This window comes from Ixodes scapularis, unplaced genomic scaffold (genome assembly GCF_016920785.2).
Source record: "Ixodes scapularis isolate PalLabHiFi unplaced genomic scaffold, ASM1692078v2 PGA_scaffold11__112_contigs__length_91849675, whole genome shotgun sequence".
NCBI classification, from domain to species: domain Eukaryota; kingdom Metazoa; phylum Arthropoda; class Arachnida; order Ixodida; family Ixodidae; genus Ixodes; species Ixodes scapularis.
The window spans coordinates 91,770,524-91,788,972 of NW_024609837.1; the positions used below are offsets into that span (position 1 = coordinate 91,770,524).

The window sequence follows — 18,449 nt, forward strand, 5'->3', positions numbered from 1 at the left end:
CCCTACTTCTGACACCATTTCCCTCTTCGTAACTTTAGTGTTCCCACTGAGAGGAGGGGACTCTCGAAGGAGATGGCACTTCTCGAAAGGGTGCGAGGTCTTCTCGGAGAAAGAAGGGTCCCCTCACCTCCCCTCCCCCTCCCTGCAGTTTGGGCAGGTGCACGCAACTCTGCGGAGCCTCCTGAGCCCAGCGTTGTTGCCCGGCGTGGCCCCTCCGCTGTCTCCCCCCGGCGAGCCCCCCTCCGCCAGGTCGGGGGACTCCAGGCCCCCCTCACTGGGCGTCGCCGAGCTCTGGCCGGGGTTCAGACCCGACGCCTGGGCCTGCACCAGGTGGACCTGGGACGGACAAACGATTCGGAAAAATAAAAATGGAGCAGTTTCGCCTAAAGGGGCAACACTGCTTCAATAGCTTTTTTGTATAACTTTCGATTCAATTCAAACTAAGGTTACATAGCTTATCTGCCGTTACAGCCTCACTACCAATATGTACTTGGTTTTGATATAACCTAATTAGTTTTGTTAATATGGAAAGCTTCATTTGCAAAGATTATGAGAAAGATTAAGACAAATTGAAATCACAAAATACACATAGATCAGTGAACTCAAATTCTGTCTGTGGAGCTCTAGGTTGATTTATAGGCTTTTTATGACATCTGAATTTTCCAGTTTCAAATTGATCTGTTGCAGGATACCTAAAGGGCACATAAAAAGAGCCTGATATACCATATTTAATAATTTACACCCTTTATTGCCTTTGTTATACACATACACCTACCACAGAAGGAAAAAAATTACGAAGATTGGACATGTGCCAGAGGAGATAGGAAAAACCAAAGTGTGTAAATAGTTCGTTCATTCAGGAATAATAGTAAAAAATATACACAGACCCATTTTACTTTGTTTACGAGACAATGTTTAAAGATAAAAGACTTCTTTTACGAGAACTGCCTCAAGATCAGGGTTCCCGTCGTCGATTGCACGCAAGAAGTTTCAACAAGAGGAGGGTCGTGCGAACTAGTGAGTCAGCAAGGAAATATCTCGGTCACACACGGCGTCACGTAAAGTCCCAGTAACACCGTGCCACGTGAAACAATATCCCCGCTGCACTTGGCAGGAAAACATCTCTTTTATACACCGATAGAATGTGTTGCTCGTTTAAATATCCTCACAAGTGCTGTCGCACCTCCACCGCATTTGACAAAATGTGGCACGTCACGGTGCTACGCAGTCACAGAGTCACGGGACGCGAAATTTAGCGGGGAAACGCCTTCGCCACATACCGATACGAGTTGCTGCTTGTTCAGAACCCCATCGAGTGCCATTGCATTCAACAAAACGTCTAAGCTAGGCTTGTTTTCTTCTTTTTTTCGGAGGTTGTGCACAAAGACGCGGTGCTTAAGCCGGCCCCACCTGTTGTCCAGCCTGCAGGTGCTGCTGGGTGGCGCTGGACACGGAAGTCCCCACGGGTTGCGCTGCCACCATCTGCCACTTGGTGGGATCGTTGGGGTCTTGTTGGAACTGCTGCGCTGCATGGCACGCGACGGGAACAGGACCCGCACCCCAGGATGTGAGGCCGACGTGGTCACGCGACGCGGCGCCACACTGCATCGCGACTCGACGTCTTACTTCGCCACCGTCACTTCCAGTTCGCACAACATTGTCTCTCACGTTACGAAGCTTGCACACGTTGACGCTGAGATACGACCGCAAATCACCGGGACATCCGTGATTCGTACAAAGCGTCGCAACCAGATAGAAGAGCAGCTTGGCACGTGGAATGTGGAGCACAGATGTGCCGGCAACTCGGAGCACGGAGTGCCAGTGACCCCCCCCCAACGGGAAAATATTGCCCGTATATGTCTACTGCTGTCAGTTTAATTAGGACGTCTTGCTGTCTACAACTGGTCATTTTTATTGACTAAAGCTGAACAAATAATGCGCCATCAAAAACAAGCTTCTACAAAAAGCATTTGAGTGGGTCCCTCTAAGGAGAACCTGAGTTCAGTACATACTTTCAACGGCTATCCGAAGATCCACTCTAAAGACGTTCTCCATAGGGAACCGGTTACAAGGCGTCACTCACCGACCAGCTGGCCGTTGGCCAGGGCCGCCTGGACCGTCTGCAGGGGGCTGAGGGGCCCCTGAAGCGGAGAGGTTATCACGTTGCCCTGCGGGGTGATGCCCAGCGCCTGGATGGCACCCCCCAGGAGGTGCTGCTGCGCCGCACCCTGCTGCTGCGCCGCCCCTTGCATCTGCAGCCCCGTCGCCGCCGCCATGGCGGCGGGCAAGCTCTGCACCTGCGCGGCGTCGGAGCAAGCGCGCCGTGAGTGGGACTTTTGCGTCTTGACGCGGCACGAGGTGAATCTGACTCTGGCGGGAGTTTGCCAGCGTCCAAATACGGGGGTGATTAAAAATTTATAGCACACTGACCGTACAATTTGTTTCATTCGATCCTTTCTAAACCCGAGCCTGTCGTGGGTTATTGTGTTGGCAAGGCCTCGGCTGATTTGCAAATGATTAGTCACGACGTCCACTGTCACCGCTTTATCCGACAAAATCGGTACACGTGCATGTTAAGTGTTGTTATCAGTCGTGGACGTGGGAGAGCGTTTGGCTCATTCTTCACGGCTGACATTTGTGTGTCCTTCTTTGAACTTCCATATTCATTTAAATGCACTGCTTTGCGACAAAGCACTTCCTTTATGCTGTTAAGAGATACTGTCACGATGCGCACCCTTGGTTGATAAAAAGTGGCTCCCCACTTGCGCATATCGTGCGAGGGGCAGCCGCTGTTCTTTGCACCTCGCTCCCAACTGAACTGACACGTTCAAACCTAGGCAGCAGTCACTGGAGCGACCTCGCATAAAAAGCGCTGATAGAACAGCGTGGCAAACAGAAGTTTTAAGATAAGCAGAGTGTAAAGAACTTTTGAGTCGCCCTCATTTAGTTCCGAGCCAACGGAACATTGAGCGTCCCAACGAAGCGTGACTATACTTCATGCTAACTGTTTGGTTCCACATAACTAAATGCAAAAACACAGGGGTTTTTCCAGGATCCAAAAGGAGGAGCACTAACAAACATGACTATGTCTGAACAAGGACACTATGCAGGAAGGCAATGTTTTATAACCGTTTTAATAGTACGAAATTTGCAAGGCATATTCATATCAGGGAAAGAGGATGACGTGCACAGTTTAAAGTTTGTAAGTTTATCCTTCCAAGAGTTATGTAAAAGTACATAGAATAAACACTGTGCCACCTGAGCAAAACTATTGTTTAGCAAAGGTAATGATAATGGCCAGCTCTTTTGGTAACACCAATGTCACGCGGCTATGAAAAGAAATTATCAAAATTTTATTATTTTCAATAAAAAAACAAATATGTGAATTCCATCTACAGTGGGAAAAATCCTAAACGAATGACCGATATATCGCAAACAGTCACCAAAATGCCAGCACTGCCATATTTGTGTTCGCCACGAACCGCTCCCTCCGCGTCTACCACTGTTCGGGAAAAATGCATTTCTGTATGTGTCCGTGTCTATTCCTGAATACCTTCTTCGGCACTTTTGAGGAAGTACCTTGTGGATATCTCGCCACATGAAAGACAAATGTATCTCAGTAGCTGTATTTTGACCTTGAAACAAACTTATTTGCATTTCAGAATACTCTCTTGAGCGTCTCTGCCCACTGGAATAATCGAGGCCTGTGACCATTCCCCTCTTCCCCCATGGAACGTCATCACTGTTGGACGGAGCTTACTCGGCAATGGGACCCTATGCCGATCGTCCTATGCCGCGCCGCGTCGCACGTGGCTCGTAAACTCGGAAGCGCGGTTGTAGCGGGGGACGGTGTCGGTGGGGAGTGCCCCCTGGCCTCACCTGTATAATGTTGGGCGACCTAAGCCCAGCCAGCCCGGACATGTTGATGGCCCCCATGGGCCACCAGGCTGTCGCCCCCCCAGCCAGCAGCTGGCCCACTTGGCCCTGGACCACCTGGCCAGAGGGCAGCTGCACCGCCAGCGTCTGCGCCTGCAAGCCAGACGAGAGAGGGCGGTGACCCCAGTGTCGGAACACAGCAAGACGGCGTTACCCAAGAGGCTTCGCCAAACGCGAAAAAGCTCCATCAAACCCGCAAAAGTCTTGCCGAGTTTGGGCTGGCTACTCGCTGCCACGGTGGCTGTGGGTTCGGATCGAAGTCGAGGTACCCGCAATCTGGTGTGGGCTTATTGTGGAGGAAGGTGACATGGCAACTGAAATTTCGGTTTACCGCCAAAAGGTTCCCCGGGTCGCCTAAATTAGGTACCGCTCGGTCCTCCACTGGGGCATGCCAGAAGCCTCCTTCATTAGGTACATAAATAAACACCTCATTTAACTTTGGGCTGACTGCTAAAAAAAAACACACACCCAAAAAAATCTATGCTTAAAAAAAGCACCCTTTTTTTTTGTTTCAGGAAAGGTTGCAAAATTCTGAACGTAGGTACCTTATAATTAGGGTTCAATGTTTTAGGATAAATCTGAACAAGAAAATCCCCCCCAAAAAACCAAAAACACTTGTTGGTAAATTTTCCGTTAATTTGGATTCATCCGAGAAACTCGTAAATTTCGAGGTCGTGACAAAATAAAAAGCAAAGATGGTGTTTTACAAATAAACTTTATAAGAGCACAGGGGGTCAGTGTTTCTGAGGGGATGGCACTTCAGTTTCCTTTGAAATGTCTAACTACTGACAAAGGGGGGTTTGCCTTTTAGCTCGCCAAAGTTCCTTCAGGAAAACGGGTCATGATATCCAAACTTTATTTTTTTTGTTTTTGAATTTTTACAAATTGGCAACAGAGTAAAATAAACTTAGAATTTCAGAAACTCGGGAATCTAACAAAAACATACACCGAAAAACGCCCTTTGAATTTTCCGAGAAGTAAGCTCAGAAAAATGGAACCCTACTTATAGTGCTTCTGTTTCACCTACAGTTAGCACAATCCAGGAAAGTGACCAAGAAGGCTTGCAAAATCTGTGCCCCCATCCTTGTGGCACACACCCAGCTGTTTTTATGGTAGGCATATACGTATTCGGCATTTATTCACCCTACAACTATCCTTTGATCGGCATAATTTAGTGCCACGCATACTTGGGCGTGTTCCCGTGTGGTCTCAGTTTCGGTTTGCTCCCTTCCCGCTCCCACCTACAGTGAATTTCTTTTTTTTTTTTTTTTTGAAAGTTGTAATGTCATGTATAAGCAATCGATGAAAACAATATTTTATCTCGTAAAGTCACGTTTTAATATCAAACTTTTTTTGTTGTTTAGGAGATTTCTGTTTTGATATGCCCCTTCGCTGTTACAGAATGGTGAATCTATACGTCGTTCGACCTTGCGCTTTGTGGCAAACACCGAGATCAGAAATCACTAATGTACTCGGTACTCAAAGATCGCGAAAACAAGGAAGTTAGAATTCCAAACAAAGGCCGAGTCAGGCCGCTCAAAACAGCGACCTCAAGGTGCCACTGCACGGCACCGCGTCTCGAAAAGTACAATAGGAAAAGTACGTCGGGGGTTGGAGGTATGCGGATCCCTGCCCATAAAACGGTGCGTCTTTTATAAATGAACATCCCTCACAGAGCACGCTAGGGTGTTACCGAGAACAAAATTTGCATCCGGCATGCGGGAAAACAAAAACCCGGCGCTCCACGGGACCCAGTTGGCTGAAAGCTGCCCCTGTCCGTGCGCATCCCCTCGTCCTTCCGCCCGTCTTCGCGCTGTTTTAACGTGAAACATTAGGCGTTAGGCATTTTGTGAAGCCTGGTTAAAAGCGTGGCCGCGAGGCTTGACACAGTAAAAACGTATTTGCGGCAGGCTGGCATCGAACAAGGATTATTTAGACTATTAGAGAGTTTTAGTAGATTGTTCCGATACCTCCGATACTCCCGACAACAATATGATGCATGCGCAAAGGCGGCGGTGGAGTATCGGGTATCATTACCAGAGTCACCCGAACAATCTACTAAAACCCTCTATTAAGCGAGCGTCTTTCAAGCATCGTCACGACGCATCACCGTGCACTGAGGAGCCGTCTGACGGGAAAGTCCGGCAAGGCATCCGCTCTGCGTCCGGCAGATCTGAACGCGACACGCTGTCACACATTTAAAAAAAAACGGGCTAGTGCCGGTATCTCCATTGCAGGAATTGCCATAGAACATACATGCCACTCATTAAGCCAGTCGCTAAACTAACCGACGAAGAGTGGAGACGCATGCAACGCAATTGCCCGGCAATTTGCTACGCGTCCTTTTTAATTTCACAATTACCTGCACTTGAGCTTGCGCCTGAGCCTGCGCCTGGGCCTGAGCTTGCGCTTGTGCCTGAGCCTGCGCCTGAGCTTGAGCTTGGGCCACGGCAGCCGCTGCCGCCTGCTGCTGCTGCTGCCCGCTGTTGCTCTGCACCGTGGTGGCGCCCTGCTGCTGCCCGCTCGTCGTGGTGATGGTCGTGTCCCCGGAGGTCATCACCATCTGGGTGCCGGCCCAGGACACCGGGGTCGCCTGCTGCTGCTGCTGCCGCTGAACCACCTGCTGCTGCTGGGCGGCCGTGGGCGTGGCTGTTACTTGGATCTGCTGAAGCTGACCTTGTGCCGTGAGCTGCGCAAAGTCGGGCCACGATGCCATCGGAAAACAGGAACGACACGACTACGGGGCATCTCGGGTGAGTCGGGTCTTCGTGCGTGAAAGAGCGTTGGGTGCTCCTCGCGAGAGAAGAACGCTGTTTTTTGGCCCGCGCAAATTACCCGTGTATAGTGGGAAGGTCACATTCCGCGAGAATGCGGCGCAATAGCGGTTGGGATAGTGCGCCAAAGTTGGGAGAAAGTGATGTTACCTGGACCAAAAAATAATCGGGAAAGATAATATTTCGGCACGAGCCGACATTCACCTAGCTTAATATCATTGAAACGAGAACCAAGATTCTGGATGCACGTGGCATGTGGGGTTTTTTCTGCCGCACGTAGCATTTACAAAGTGTTTTTCTACTGCAAAAGAGCAATAAAAAAACTATGCATCACCAAACGCTCATTCTTCACCTAAATGTAGCGCTAAAGGAACTAGATGCCGAAGTTTCGGAACCAACCGTTTTCTCATTCAAAAGTCACAAGCAATCTTTTTTTTTTTTAATTTTCAACGGGAAAAGGGCGGCCAATGGGCCCCTTAAAATATACGGAGACCTATGGCACCAGTTACCGAAAAGGGGCAAAAATGGGCCCCGTTTTCCCATTGAAAATTTAAGAAAGTCACTTATATCTTTTGACTCAGACAATGGTTAGGGCTGAAACTTTGGCATCTGGTACGGACATCCAGCGCTACATTTGAGCGGAGAATGAGCGCCCAGCGATGCACAGTTTATTTTTGCAAAAAGAAAAAAACACACTTTTTGGGGGAGGACATTTTGTATGAAAGACACTTGTCAGCCTCTCTTGCTGACAAGTTTTTGTTTTTTCTGGAATAGATGCCGCAGGAACTTACAATCTCGTTTCTTGTTTCGACGATATTAGGCTTAGGTGGACGTCGGCCCACAAAGAAACTTTGTCTTCCTTTTCTTTTTTTACCTTCTTGATCCAGGCAACATCATGTTTTTGCTTTTGCGTTTTATCCCAACCCCTGGCATCACATTCTCACAGAGCTGCAGCTTTTCTCAGGAATGCACGGTATATATTCATCATTGATTCGCAAAATTCCACGGATCACCAAAGCACTATAGCATGAGGGTGTGTTTAATAATCACACCGACTATTCCATGAAAGTAGCAAATTCAGCAACACTAGACATCAATATCACTATACTCCAATGCCAATGTTCACTAGAACTAACATTTGCTAGTATTCTTCCTTGCCACAGACTATATATTTGATTAAAATGCCCTTCGTGGTGATATTTTTTGCGGCAATTATTTGAAGCTTTCCACGATAATCACACATTCTAAAGGACATTTCGTTTCTGGTGTTCTGTCTTGTTTTGTAAATGCCCTTCTGATTGTGACGATGCAGTACAATTAACAGACTGACAATTGTTCATGGTTACAACATAATTGTATTGTTGTTTGTATTTAACATTTCTTGTGCCAGTTCACTGAGGTGCAAAATAATGACCGAGATCTTTTTTATGCAGTCCCAGCAGTTATTCTTTGGCAGTTTTGTACCCCACACCCGCAAGGGGCTAGTGGCTCGCCATATATGTTCTAAATATATAAATAAACATAAAAAAACAAGGCACCAAAGCCACAAACAGCATACATCACCAGCACATAGCAACAGAGCTGTCAAGGTCACTCAGGAAAAATAATTACAGTGAACGACTTCAGTAAAGTGGTAAGCTGGGCGAGTTGGTAAATGTTGCACGTGATGAAAAATCGCACACAAAGAGACAAGGACATAAGAGGAAGGAGTGCAGAACACAGACAGGCACATACTCACAACTCTGGTATATTAAGTTAAGAAAGGAAAGATGAAGGAAGATTCATTCATGACAGGGGACACCGGCACCAGGAGGAATACAGTTCAGTCTCAGCCAACAAAAAGGCAACCTCTTTTTCCCTCAACGCAATTGAGGGCGGTTCAAAGAAAAACAAACACGCAAGGTAGCTCGAGATGTTTACCCTCTCGGGTTTGGCCGATCGCTGCGTTAGTCAGCCGTCGGTTGCTTTGAGTGAAAAAGAAGTTGCTCGTTTGCGACCATTTGGCTGTAGCTGAACTGCATCCCTGCTGGTGTTGGTGTCCCCTGTCATGTATGAATCTTGCTTCATCGTTCCTTCCTTAACTTAAAACACTCTACCAGAGTTGTGAGCAATGCAAGCAACTGTCCGTGTTCCTTCCTCTTTTGTCCTCGTCTCTTCACGAGCGATTTTTCATCATGGTGAACGACTTCATTTTCGCGGGCTAGACATTATGCAGATTATGCCAAACCTGGGGCCAAACTTTCACTACCGAGAGTGGTACACTATGTATTCATTACCGCAGGGTAACAAGATATTCCCGAATCAATATCTTAGAAAGTTTGAGACAATTAAGCTATTTACATTGTTAAGCCAATGAAACACATTCCGCGTCAAAGCTGAAGGCACCGTGTTCACCTGTGCCATCTGGGGCTGCATCTGCGCCAACTGCTGCACCACCTGCGCCGTGGCCAACTGTTGCCCCTGCGCCGTCAAGACGTTGCCCTGGGGTGCCATCGCCTGCATCGTCTGCACGGGCACGTGGATCGTCTGGTACACCGTCTGCCCGTTGCCCGTAGAGATCGGGACCTGCACAAAACAGGAGCAAGGTCAATCTAGGCGGAATCCAATCCATAGTCGATGAACGGGCTTGGCCACCACCGCTGCTGCGCTGCCACCAGAATCCCCCATTTGGCGGCGGCGTGACACTTTTATGTCGTCGTCGGGCAGAAATGGAGGGAACGCTTTTGGGGACGCAGTAAACGGATCAGTCGGAAGTCAAGTTCCAGACAGCGTACCGACGCTTGTCAACCTTTTCCTTCGTCTTCCCCGTTTGTTAGCACTTGAGCAATTCTTCATTGGCAGCACACTTTTCCATGATACGTGAGAGCAGGCTCGTTCGACACCTTTTAGATAAGAAAGGCTGTAGTGTGTGGGGATTCCTCTGGTCTCCCTTCCCCGATGGCTTTGATAACGGCCGCGGGTCGGAACGCTCGGCCTTCTTCGCCGTGAGCTCCGACCTGTTCGTGAGGCGGAGGGCCGCCTGGCTTGGGGGGCCCTCCTCTCACTCTCTCCCGGGGGGACCTCTTTCCGTCCCCCCGCTCGGATGCGAATCACTGCCGACAGGCGAGGAGGTTTCGCCTCTTGTTTTCCCGCTTTCGGGAAAGGGACTCGTCCGGGTGACCGCGAAAGAGATAGGACGTGTGTCGGCGACTTCTCCGATGCTTCCCCGGTCTTGGCTCTCCGGAACCCCGCGTCTCGCCAGGTAAGGACCTTTTCTTACCTTGCCGGCGCGGGGGGCATTTTGGATGGGGACATTGTAGTTCATTTTAAGAGTGTTCCAATAAATGCTCTTGGACTCTGTCCTTACTCTGGTACGTGTGTCTTCTCTTCCGCTATATTCGAGAGAGTGAGACAAGGTAGACGATCATTGGCACCGACGGAGGTAATTAATCGAACCGACCCGCGGTAATCTAGCCCTAAACGTTCGTCTATATTGCGGCGGAGATGTGGGGACCGTGCTACTAGGTTTGACGTCTCCTTTGAGATCGCCACCGCTGTTGAGACAACCCTTTGGTTACTCTATCGGTACCTGTGTTGGTAGCTTAGCAACATCCCACATAAAATGGCGCCCAACGTGGGGCCACGGCCTCCTTTATTGTGGTCGTGGCTCCTGGCCTCCGTCCCTTTGTCCGGCCTATTTGCCGACCATCCTTGCCTTTGATCGCCCCGTACCACGAGCGTCCTGATCTCGCCACTTATGGTTGAGCAATTAATGCCGAGTCGGCAACCCGCTGTGCCACTCCTATGAGCGAGCGCAGTGTGATTCGTACGCGTGTTCCTGTTTTGAATTGGCGTGCGTCAAGCAACATTCGTTGTTGCGGGAGGCCCTTTGTTCTCCATGCTTGAGGCGAACCTTTCACCTGTGTGTATTTCGGTTCCTTGCGCGCCACCAACAACTTGTCCTGATGGGAAAATGTATATAGAAGTTTTGATGACGTTTTTGAGTGCCGGGTGGACATTTATGTCCGGCGGGGAGCGAGGCTTTGCAGAAAAGAGTAGCGAAGGATCAGCAGTGCAATCTGGGAATGTAAATATTCGCGTTTTCTTTGACTCGGAGTAGTCGCGGACACTCATTCAGAGTCGGACGGTACGCCTGCCAATAACGTCGATAAGTAGCTGGTACTGCTACTGACGGGCTCCGGGAGCCGGGCCGCGTAACCGTCGGCGTCGAGAAGCAGTTCGCACACTGTTGACGCGCGCGCTGGATTCACTGCTGGTATTGCAGTGGGCGCGGAGGGTTTTCTTCGGGAAAGGTTTGTATCTGCTTGATGCCAACGTACTCCTGCACCCTGTTGTTGTTCTCCAGGAACGACACTAGTTTTGCGTTCATGGTGGTGGCGCTACGCGGTCTGAGGCGCACTGTGACAGTATCTGGGTGGACGAGTGACTCTAAGACTTTCGGAGGTTATGTTGCTCTGAAACCCGGGCGCCATGTAGCCAGAGCGCCCTTTGGCGATATCTGTCAGACTCGCGTGATCCAGGTGGAAGAGTGACTCTAAGACTCTTAGCAGTTACGTTGCTCTGAAACCTGGCCTTGCCTCAAAAGAAGGGTCCATACCGTTGTGAGCCCTTGATCAAGCCGTATCGAGTGCAAGACATGTTTTTCTAGCCTCGGTAAGCTAGCTAGCTCAAATATTTGGCGGAGCTGGCAGGTTTGAGCGTGTGAGCTGCGGCCCCTTTTGTCTTCCTCCGTGGGGAGCAAGATGGCGGCTATTTTGCGCGGGAACTTGCATCTTCCCCGCTCGCAGACGCGCATGCATGGCGGTTTGTTTCTATCCGCCCCTTCGAAGTCCCCGTATCCGTTTACCTCGACTTCCGAAGACGGGTCAGCTGCAGACTGTTATCTGTTTTTGGCCACTTATAGTCAACGGACTCTTCCGGTAACTATAAAACCGGGTATTGTAGGCAGCCTCTGTGTTAGCTGCCTGCGCAATGGATTGAGAACTCGGCATGTTTCCTAGAAGCTCTCTCCCCGGTGCCCACACTAAGCGAACTCAATTAGTTTGCATGGTATGTGGACGCGTTTCGAACGGAGGGGCCCCCTTTTTTATGGCTTCTTCTTCCGGTGTCGAATCGGGTCACTCTGGCATGTTCCTGTCTCCGTTGACAAACTGGCCACCTTTTCTGTGGTTTTTGTTTGTCGTTTGCCCCTGCCCGTTTTGCCGCCTTTGCGGCCTGAGGCAGGCGAGCGTCGGTTGCGCGTCCCCTCGTTTGGAGGCGGCGGCGCCCTTTCTTCCCTTTCGGGAGGTCTACGGCCGGCTCTGGGCGTGTTGGCTGCTGGCGCAAAACGACTTCGCAGGTCTGCTCCGAGGTCGTCCACCCCCCCTTCACCAGCCCACTGCGGCCGAGATGGCGCCGAACCCCCCGGGCAGCGTGTCTGGGACTTCCCCAGCTGGTCTCCGCTGGTGGGCGGCGGTCGTCGGTCTTTTTTGGTGCTGCCGCCTTCACGACGGCCTGGCTGCCCCCCACTGCAGGCCAGCTCGTACCGCGACACCTGGGTCCAGCGGCGTCAGCGCGGTGCCTGTGATGCTCTGCCGTGCTGTGGCGGCGGCTGTCAAGTGCTTGGAACTGGAACTTTCCTTTTCTTCGGCCTGGTGCCTGAGCTGTTGACGACGGACACTGTGAAGACGCGCGCTGGGTGTCGCGTGTATTTGTTGGGGGTGCGCAGAGAGATATATATTATTTTATGAGAGCAGGTGGGCCTCCTTTATTCTTTCTTGAGACCCACCTACCGTTTTAAGGAGGGGGGGATGTGGGGATTCCTCTGGTCTCCCTTCCCCGATGGCTTTGATAACGGCCGCGGGTCGGAACGCTCGGCCTTCTTCGCCGTGAGCTCCGACCTGTTCGTGAGGCGGAGGGCCGCCTGGCTTGGGGGGCCCTCCTCTCACTCTCTCCCGGGGGGACCTCTTTCCGTCCCCCCGCTCGGATGCGAATCACTGCCGACAGGCGAGGAGGTTTCGCCTCTTGTTTTCCCGCTTTCGGGAAAGGGACTCGTCCGGGTGACCGCGAAAGAGATAGGACGTGTGTCGGCGACTTCTCCGATGCTTCCCCGGTCTTGGCTCTCCGGAACCCCGCGTCTCGCCAGGTAAGGACCTTTTCTTACCTTGCCGGCGCGGGGGGCATTTTGGATGGGGACATTGTAGTTCATTTTAAGAGTGTTCCAATAAATGCTCTTGGACTCTGTCCTTACTCTGGTACGTGTGTCTTCTCTTCCGCTATATTCGAGAGAGTGAGACAAGGTAGACGATCATTGGCACCGACGGAGGTAATTAATCGAACCGACCCGCGGTAATCTAGCCCTAAACGTTCGTCTATATTGCGGCGGAGATGTGGGGACCGTGCTACTAGGTTTGACGTCTCCTTTGAGATATCGCCGCTGTTGAGATAATTCTTTGGTTACTCTATCGGTACCTGTGTTGGTAGCAAGATCCCACAAGTGCCAGGTTCTCTACGTCCCCTACTCGAGGCGACCTAGGGGCAGAGACTGGCCACGAGAGTTGCGTCGGCATGCGGCTGGCTCTCGTAACCAATCAATTTTTATGCGACGCTCCCTCATAACGGGAAGTGCATTACAGGGAATTGTAACCCATATCTCCTCGAGCGACTACTAAGAAAGAGAAACGGTGAGCGAGGTATTGCGCGACCTAAATACAGCCGAGGCAAAGAGAATTTTTAATGCGGAATGTATTACGTCGCTGGCGCCTATGCTCTGTGTCACTAGTGTGCAGTGTAGGCAAAGGCCACGCCGGGCGAAGAGAGAAAGGGCGAGCACTAGGAAGGCGGGACGGGAGGAGGGCAATGGGAGAAACAGAGCACTAGGAATGTTTGAGGCGAGGAGGTTTCTCTCCTCCCCAGTCTTCCTAGTGCTTGGCCTTCCTCCCCCGCCTGGTGTTGCCTTCAGTTGTACTGCATGCAACTAGTGACACGGAGTACAGCCATATGCGGTTGGGTGCCAGCAACGGAAGCCTCGTGCTCTGTCTGCTGCACCTCACGCCGCAACAAGTCGAGAAAGTCGCATTTACACCATGACCGCGGAAGACGGCGCCCGCCATTAAGCATCGACGCACTCACGCGCTTACCTCGCACAACACGGGGCCGCTTTGCAACATCCAGCCTCCGCATTTGCACACAGCGTCTCCATACTAACGCATAACATTCTCCTTTACCACTGCCTTTGCCACGCTGGTACAGCAAAGGGTAGGCTGTTTTTAAAGCCGAATTTTGTTCTCACCAAAGCTAACTTGGATTTTCTGTCCATGCAGAGGGCAGCAGAGTTGGCTGGCTGCCAAACACCCACGTTGCCAACCAACTGCTCCTATTCACACACGTCGCTTGTCAAACGGGGGGGCCGCAAGTAACTTTGCGGGACGCTCGCTGGCCTCGGCCAGTGTGCCCATGGATTCTTTCAGTCGTCGCAAAAACACAAAGCGGAAGAGGGACGACCCGGGGACGTTTTGACACAGAGCAACAGTTCTGGAAAGGTTACATTAACAAACGAAAATAGAGCTGCCAACCCTTCCAACTATGCTTCTTGACGCAAAAAATGATGCTGAAATCGCCGTTGTCGCTACGCTTCGTTGTCTTCGGAGAGCCGGTTCGTTCTCCCGGGCATCGGCGATTTCGTATGCAGCCGCTACAGCTCCCCTCGATCACTGCCCACGGTCCGCATACTGTCGTCTTCAAAGGGCCAGCCCTCCTCCCGGGTGTCGGCGGCTTCGCGCAAATGGCGTCGTTGCTGCGCCTTGGTGTTACATTGTCGCTTACGTTGCCACACGCTGGAAAACGTTGCCACATGCTGGGGAAACGAAACCATGTGCCTTCTGCCCCGGTGCTGTCGTAAGAGGAGTGTGTGTCAACATAACAGCGTGCGTAATTGGAAACGTGCGAGAAGACTTTTTCCCTTTTGTACGCAAGAGGAAAAGCAGACGTAACGGGCAAACGAACGGAGCGAAGAAGCACCGCGGGAACCGCGCCCCAACCTCGCGAGACTGGTCCCGACTAAACCGAAGACGGGACGCATGCACCGGGGCAATCAATGTTAACGCATTTAAAATTAGCATAGAACACATGTTCAGGATGGGGAAGTGAAGTGCCCACATAGCCGCGACTCCGATGAAAGCGGTCTTTAAAAGAAGCAACCTTACCTGAATGGGTATGGTCTGCTGCATGGGCGCCGCAGCTGCGATGGGAAGCTGCAACGTCTGCACCATGTTCCCCTGGCGGATGGCCACGTTCTGGGTGAAGCCCGTAGCCTGAGGCCTCAGGAAGCCCTGATTGGCCAGCAGGGTGGGCCCCGCCCCCGTCAGCTGGATCGCCTGTGGGCAACAAGGAAAAGGGGGGCGGCGGCTTAATTCGAAAGTCAAATTTGGGGGTTTTACGTGCCAAACCTACAACGGGCATCTGGCACGCCCCAGCGGAGGACTGGGGATTCATTTCGACCACCTGGGGATCTTTCGACGTGCAACCGAAAGCTCGGTTACACGGCGCCTTCTCCACATAAGCCTCCGTCAGATTGCGGGCACCTTGGTCGGGATTCGAACCCGCCACCTGGGGGGCTTAATTTGGAAAGTTTGCACAATCGAAGAGTGGTTCACCAATGAGGCCTCCATTTAGAGGACTTTGACTTCTTGTTTATTTAAACCTTTCACTGCCGCCGTCATACATGTACTACAGCGATTGCACATTGGAAAGTGCCTGCCTAAACAAAAACTGCAAGCAACATGAGAGGCGTTGCTATTTGCAATGTCATTCGCGAACCATAAACGTTACATTTGCACAATCTTTCGTTTTGCTGGCGGCAGTGGCAATTGGAGTGTCGGGCCTCCCGATGCAGACTTTTAACGCTTCTCAGTATTTAATTCAAAGGATGAGAACTTGCCACCCAGTGAACAAGCATTGCGAAGTACCTCCAGATTTTAATCTGAAACCAGCAGAATGTCGCCGAAACAGACGTGCCAAAATGAAACCGAATGGTTGAAACGCTACGCTTTTCCCCTTCAATATTTTCATTTGGTGCTTCCGAACCTGAACAGCTTGAAAACACTATACGTGCTCCCGCTAGAAAATTAAGGACCACCCCTGCATTGACTCTTTCTTTATACTATTTTGCCAGAAAAAAAAACGCGACAATAGGAAAACATTTTTTGAAAAAAAAAAGAAAAAAGACTCGACAATAGGGAAACATTTTTGGGGAAGAAAAACTTGACGGTCAAAACTTTAAGGGTTTAACTGCACCACATATTGTCAAGGATGGAAAAGGATGGGCCAACATATATTTCACAATACAGGTTTAATCGGGAAATATGTGCCAGAAACAAAAGAAAGAATGAGCGTCAAGAAAGCGGCAACGAGCGTCGGCAGCAAGTGTTGATGTGCCGGCGTGACAGCTGCACGAGAGTGAGCCAGTAAGGTCACGCTGGGCTACTTATCTGCACACTCGAGGTCTCAAATATTCGGCCTAGAAAATCAGGTCTCAAATATTCGGCCCAGAACGTTCAAGCGTCAAACACTCAGGAGACTGACTTGGCAAGGTCATGTTGGTCTCCAGATCTATTACACTCAATCTCAAACATTCTAGGAATGTCTGAGCGTCAAACTTTTGGGGTAAGACTAAACGCAAATCTTCCGTATGGAGTAGCGTTCCCTCTCGGCCATGCATGTGGTAATGTCGTTCGACGCGCTTTGTGCGACGGTGCATTTGCGCCAAGGGTACGCTTGAGAGACAGACGCCGCTTGCCTGCTGGTGTCCTCCCGTAAAGGACGCGGGGATGAAGATGGCCTCCTGGCCGTCGATCTGGATGTTCTGGATCTGGGGCATGGCGTTGTACGTGATCTGCCCGCTTGGGGTCATCTGGGCCACCAGCTGCGTCCCGGGGGAGAACACCGCCTGCTGCGCCGCCTTGACGGCTTGAGACGTCGTCGACACCTGTCAAGAAAGGCGGCCGAATCGTTGGCAAGACTCCTCTACAATCTGAAACGGATCTCACGCAATCAAACGATGGACCTGTTGCTCTCGGTCGGGGGTGCCGCACGAAGAGCACTCTTCCTCGGCTGCGCATTTGATTACGACAAATCGTCATCTCGTGGGAGAAAAAAAAAACCATACAGAAACTGAAACTAGATTGTCTAATCCAACCACCGGTTACATTGACAACAAGGACAGATCGCTCAGACTTTTGCGCAGAATTTATTTGGCGGATCACCGCTGTCCTAACTGGGACTGGATCACCCGACGTCATCTTGCCACTCACTGGTGCTAGGATTGAGAACAAAATCGACCGCACTGTCTCTCAAAACGCGATACTTCAAACTGCTTCCGAGGAGGCGCGCCACGCAAGGAAGACGTGTTTGCACCGAGGAGCGCTCTTCATTTGCTGCGTGCTTGGTTACAACTAATTTCCGTCTTGTGGGAAAAGGATGAACTATGCAGAACCTGAAACTCGGGTGTCTATCCTAGTTACCGGATGTTCAGAAACGATTCAGAGGCCTCGCAACAGGGCTTGCAAATCGTCGACCGGGGACGACCGATCCTGTTGGGCGCTCAAGGAAAGAGTTGACAACCTTACGCGAGCACAAAAGAGATGCTGCACCCTCTGCTACAGCTGTGGACAAGGTTAGAATGGCTAGAAGTCTCTTCCAGATGCCTCGAGCCCGCGCTTGTTGCCCTCCGTCGTGCTCTGGCTCTGCGCGCTCACTCAAAGCTCGTGAGAGGCCAAAGTGTTATAAAAGCTAAGACTCTCGCTGTTCTCATCCTGTGGGCGAGTACAGCAGATTATTATTACTATATCTTTATACTATCCTAGTCATGTCATGTCATTGTCACGTCATATTGTTATAGTAATATTATTACTATAACTACTTTGTTTTCATTATTATTATTATTGAACATTTTTGTTTTGTGTTTCCAACTTTCGTGCATAATTTGTAGTGTGTGTACGTTTCACTGCGCCAGCACGAAGGCCATGTGGTTATTCCTGGACACTCTATTCTCGATAATTATTATTATTATTAGAGCAAATCATTAATTCTATTATAATTATTCGTTTTGGCCAGCCTGCCAGCCGCGTGGCAAACCCACCTGTGTGACGGTGCCGTCCTGGTTGAGGATGCCCACGGTTTGTGGGGCCGCCTGTACGTACTGCGCCACCAGTTCTCCAGAGGGCAGCACCGTGGCGGTGGTGGCCTTGGCAGGCGAGGTGGCGCCGTTGCCCGCGTCGCCATTGCCACCGTCGCCGCCGCTGCTTTCGTCCGCCGGAGAGTCCGTCGGGGAGCCGATCTTGCTGCACGTGGCCGCAAGCAGGGCCAAGGGGGAGGGCTGCACTTCCTGAGGGAGAAGCAGACGTTGGGCGTGCGTCCGACAAGGCATCCACTATACTCCGAGCGAACTTTCCCGTGCAACACTGGCGAGGCTAGCCTAGTGCCGGCAATGCTTACGCAAGTTAAGGGCAAAGAAAGACGGGGAAATATCTGTCTTCCCTTTCTTTCCACTTCATAACTACTTCTTTTGCAGCACTAGGAAAGATCAACAAGGCGGTAAGTTGGGCTAGTTGTCCGTGCACTTCTTTCACTTGTCCTTTGTTCAATTTCTTGCGCTGTTTTCTTGTTTGGCTAGGAAAGATGTGGCTTCCCACTATGTTCTGTAGAAAACCTATCAAATTAGCTATGCTGTGCCTTGAACATGTCTTTGAATGATGTGATTAG

The 18,449-nt window shown here is 50.8% G+C and overlaps 1 protein-coding gene across 1 annotated transcript in view; it reads right to left on the reverse strand.

Annotated features, from left to right (window-relative positions):
• LOC121835125 (transcription factor Sp4-like) overlaps positions 1-18,449 on the reverse strand; it is a 35,470-nt gene that overhangs the window by 10,010 nt on the left and 7,011 nt on the right. Inside the window, exons 2-10 of the mRNA XM_042289089.1 lie at positions 17,827-18,072; positions 16,486-16,674; positions 14,894-15,064; positions 9,105-9,275; positions 6,299-6,625; positions 3,880-4,029; positions 2,084-2,297; positions 1,411-1,526; positions 128-336 (exon numbers count right to left, since the gene is read on the reverse strand). Coding sequence (XP_042145023.1) covers positions 128-336; positions 1,411-1,526; positions 2,084-2,297; positions 3,880-4,029; positions 6,299-6,625; positions 9,105-9,275; positions 14,894-15,064; positions 16,486-16,674; positions 17,827-18,072 — 1,793 coding nt within the window. The remainder of the gene's footprint in view (positions 1-127; positions 337-1,410; positions 1,527-2,083; positions 2,298-3,879; positions 4,030-6,298; positions 6,626-9,104; positions 9,276-14,893; positions 15,065-16,485; positions 16,675-17,826; positions 18,073-18,449) is intronic.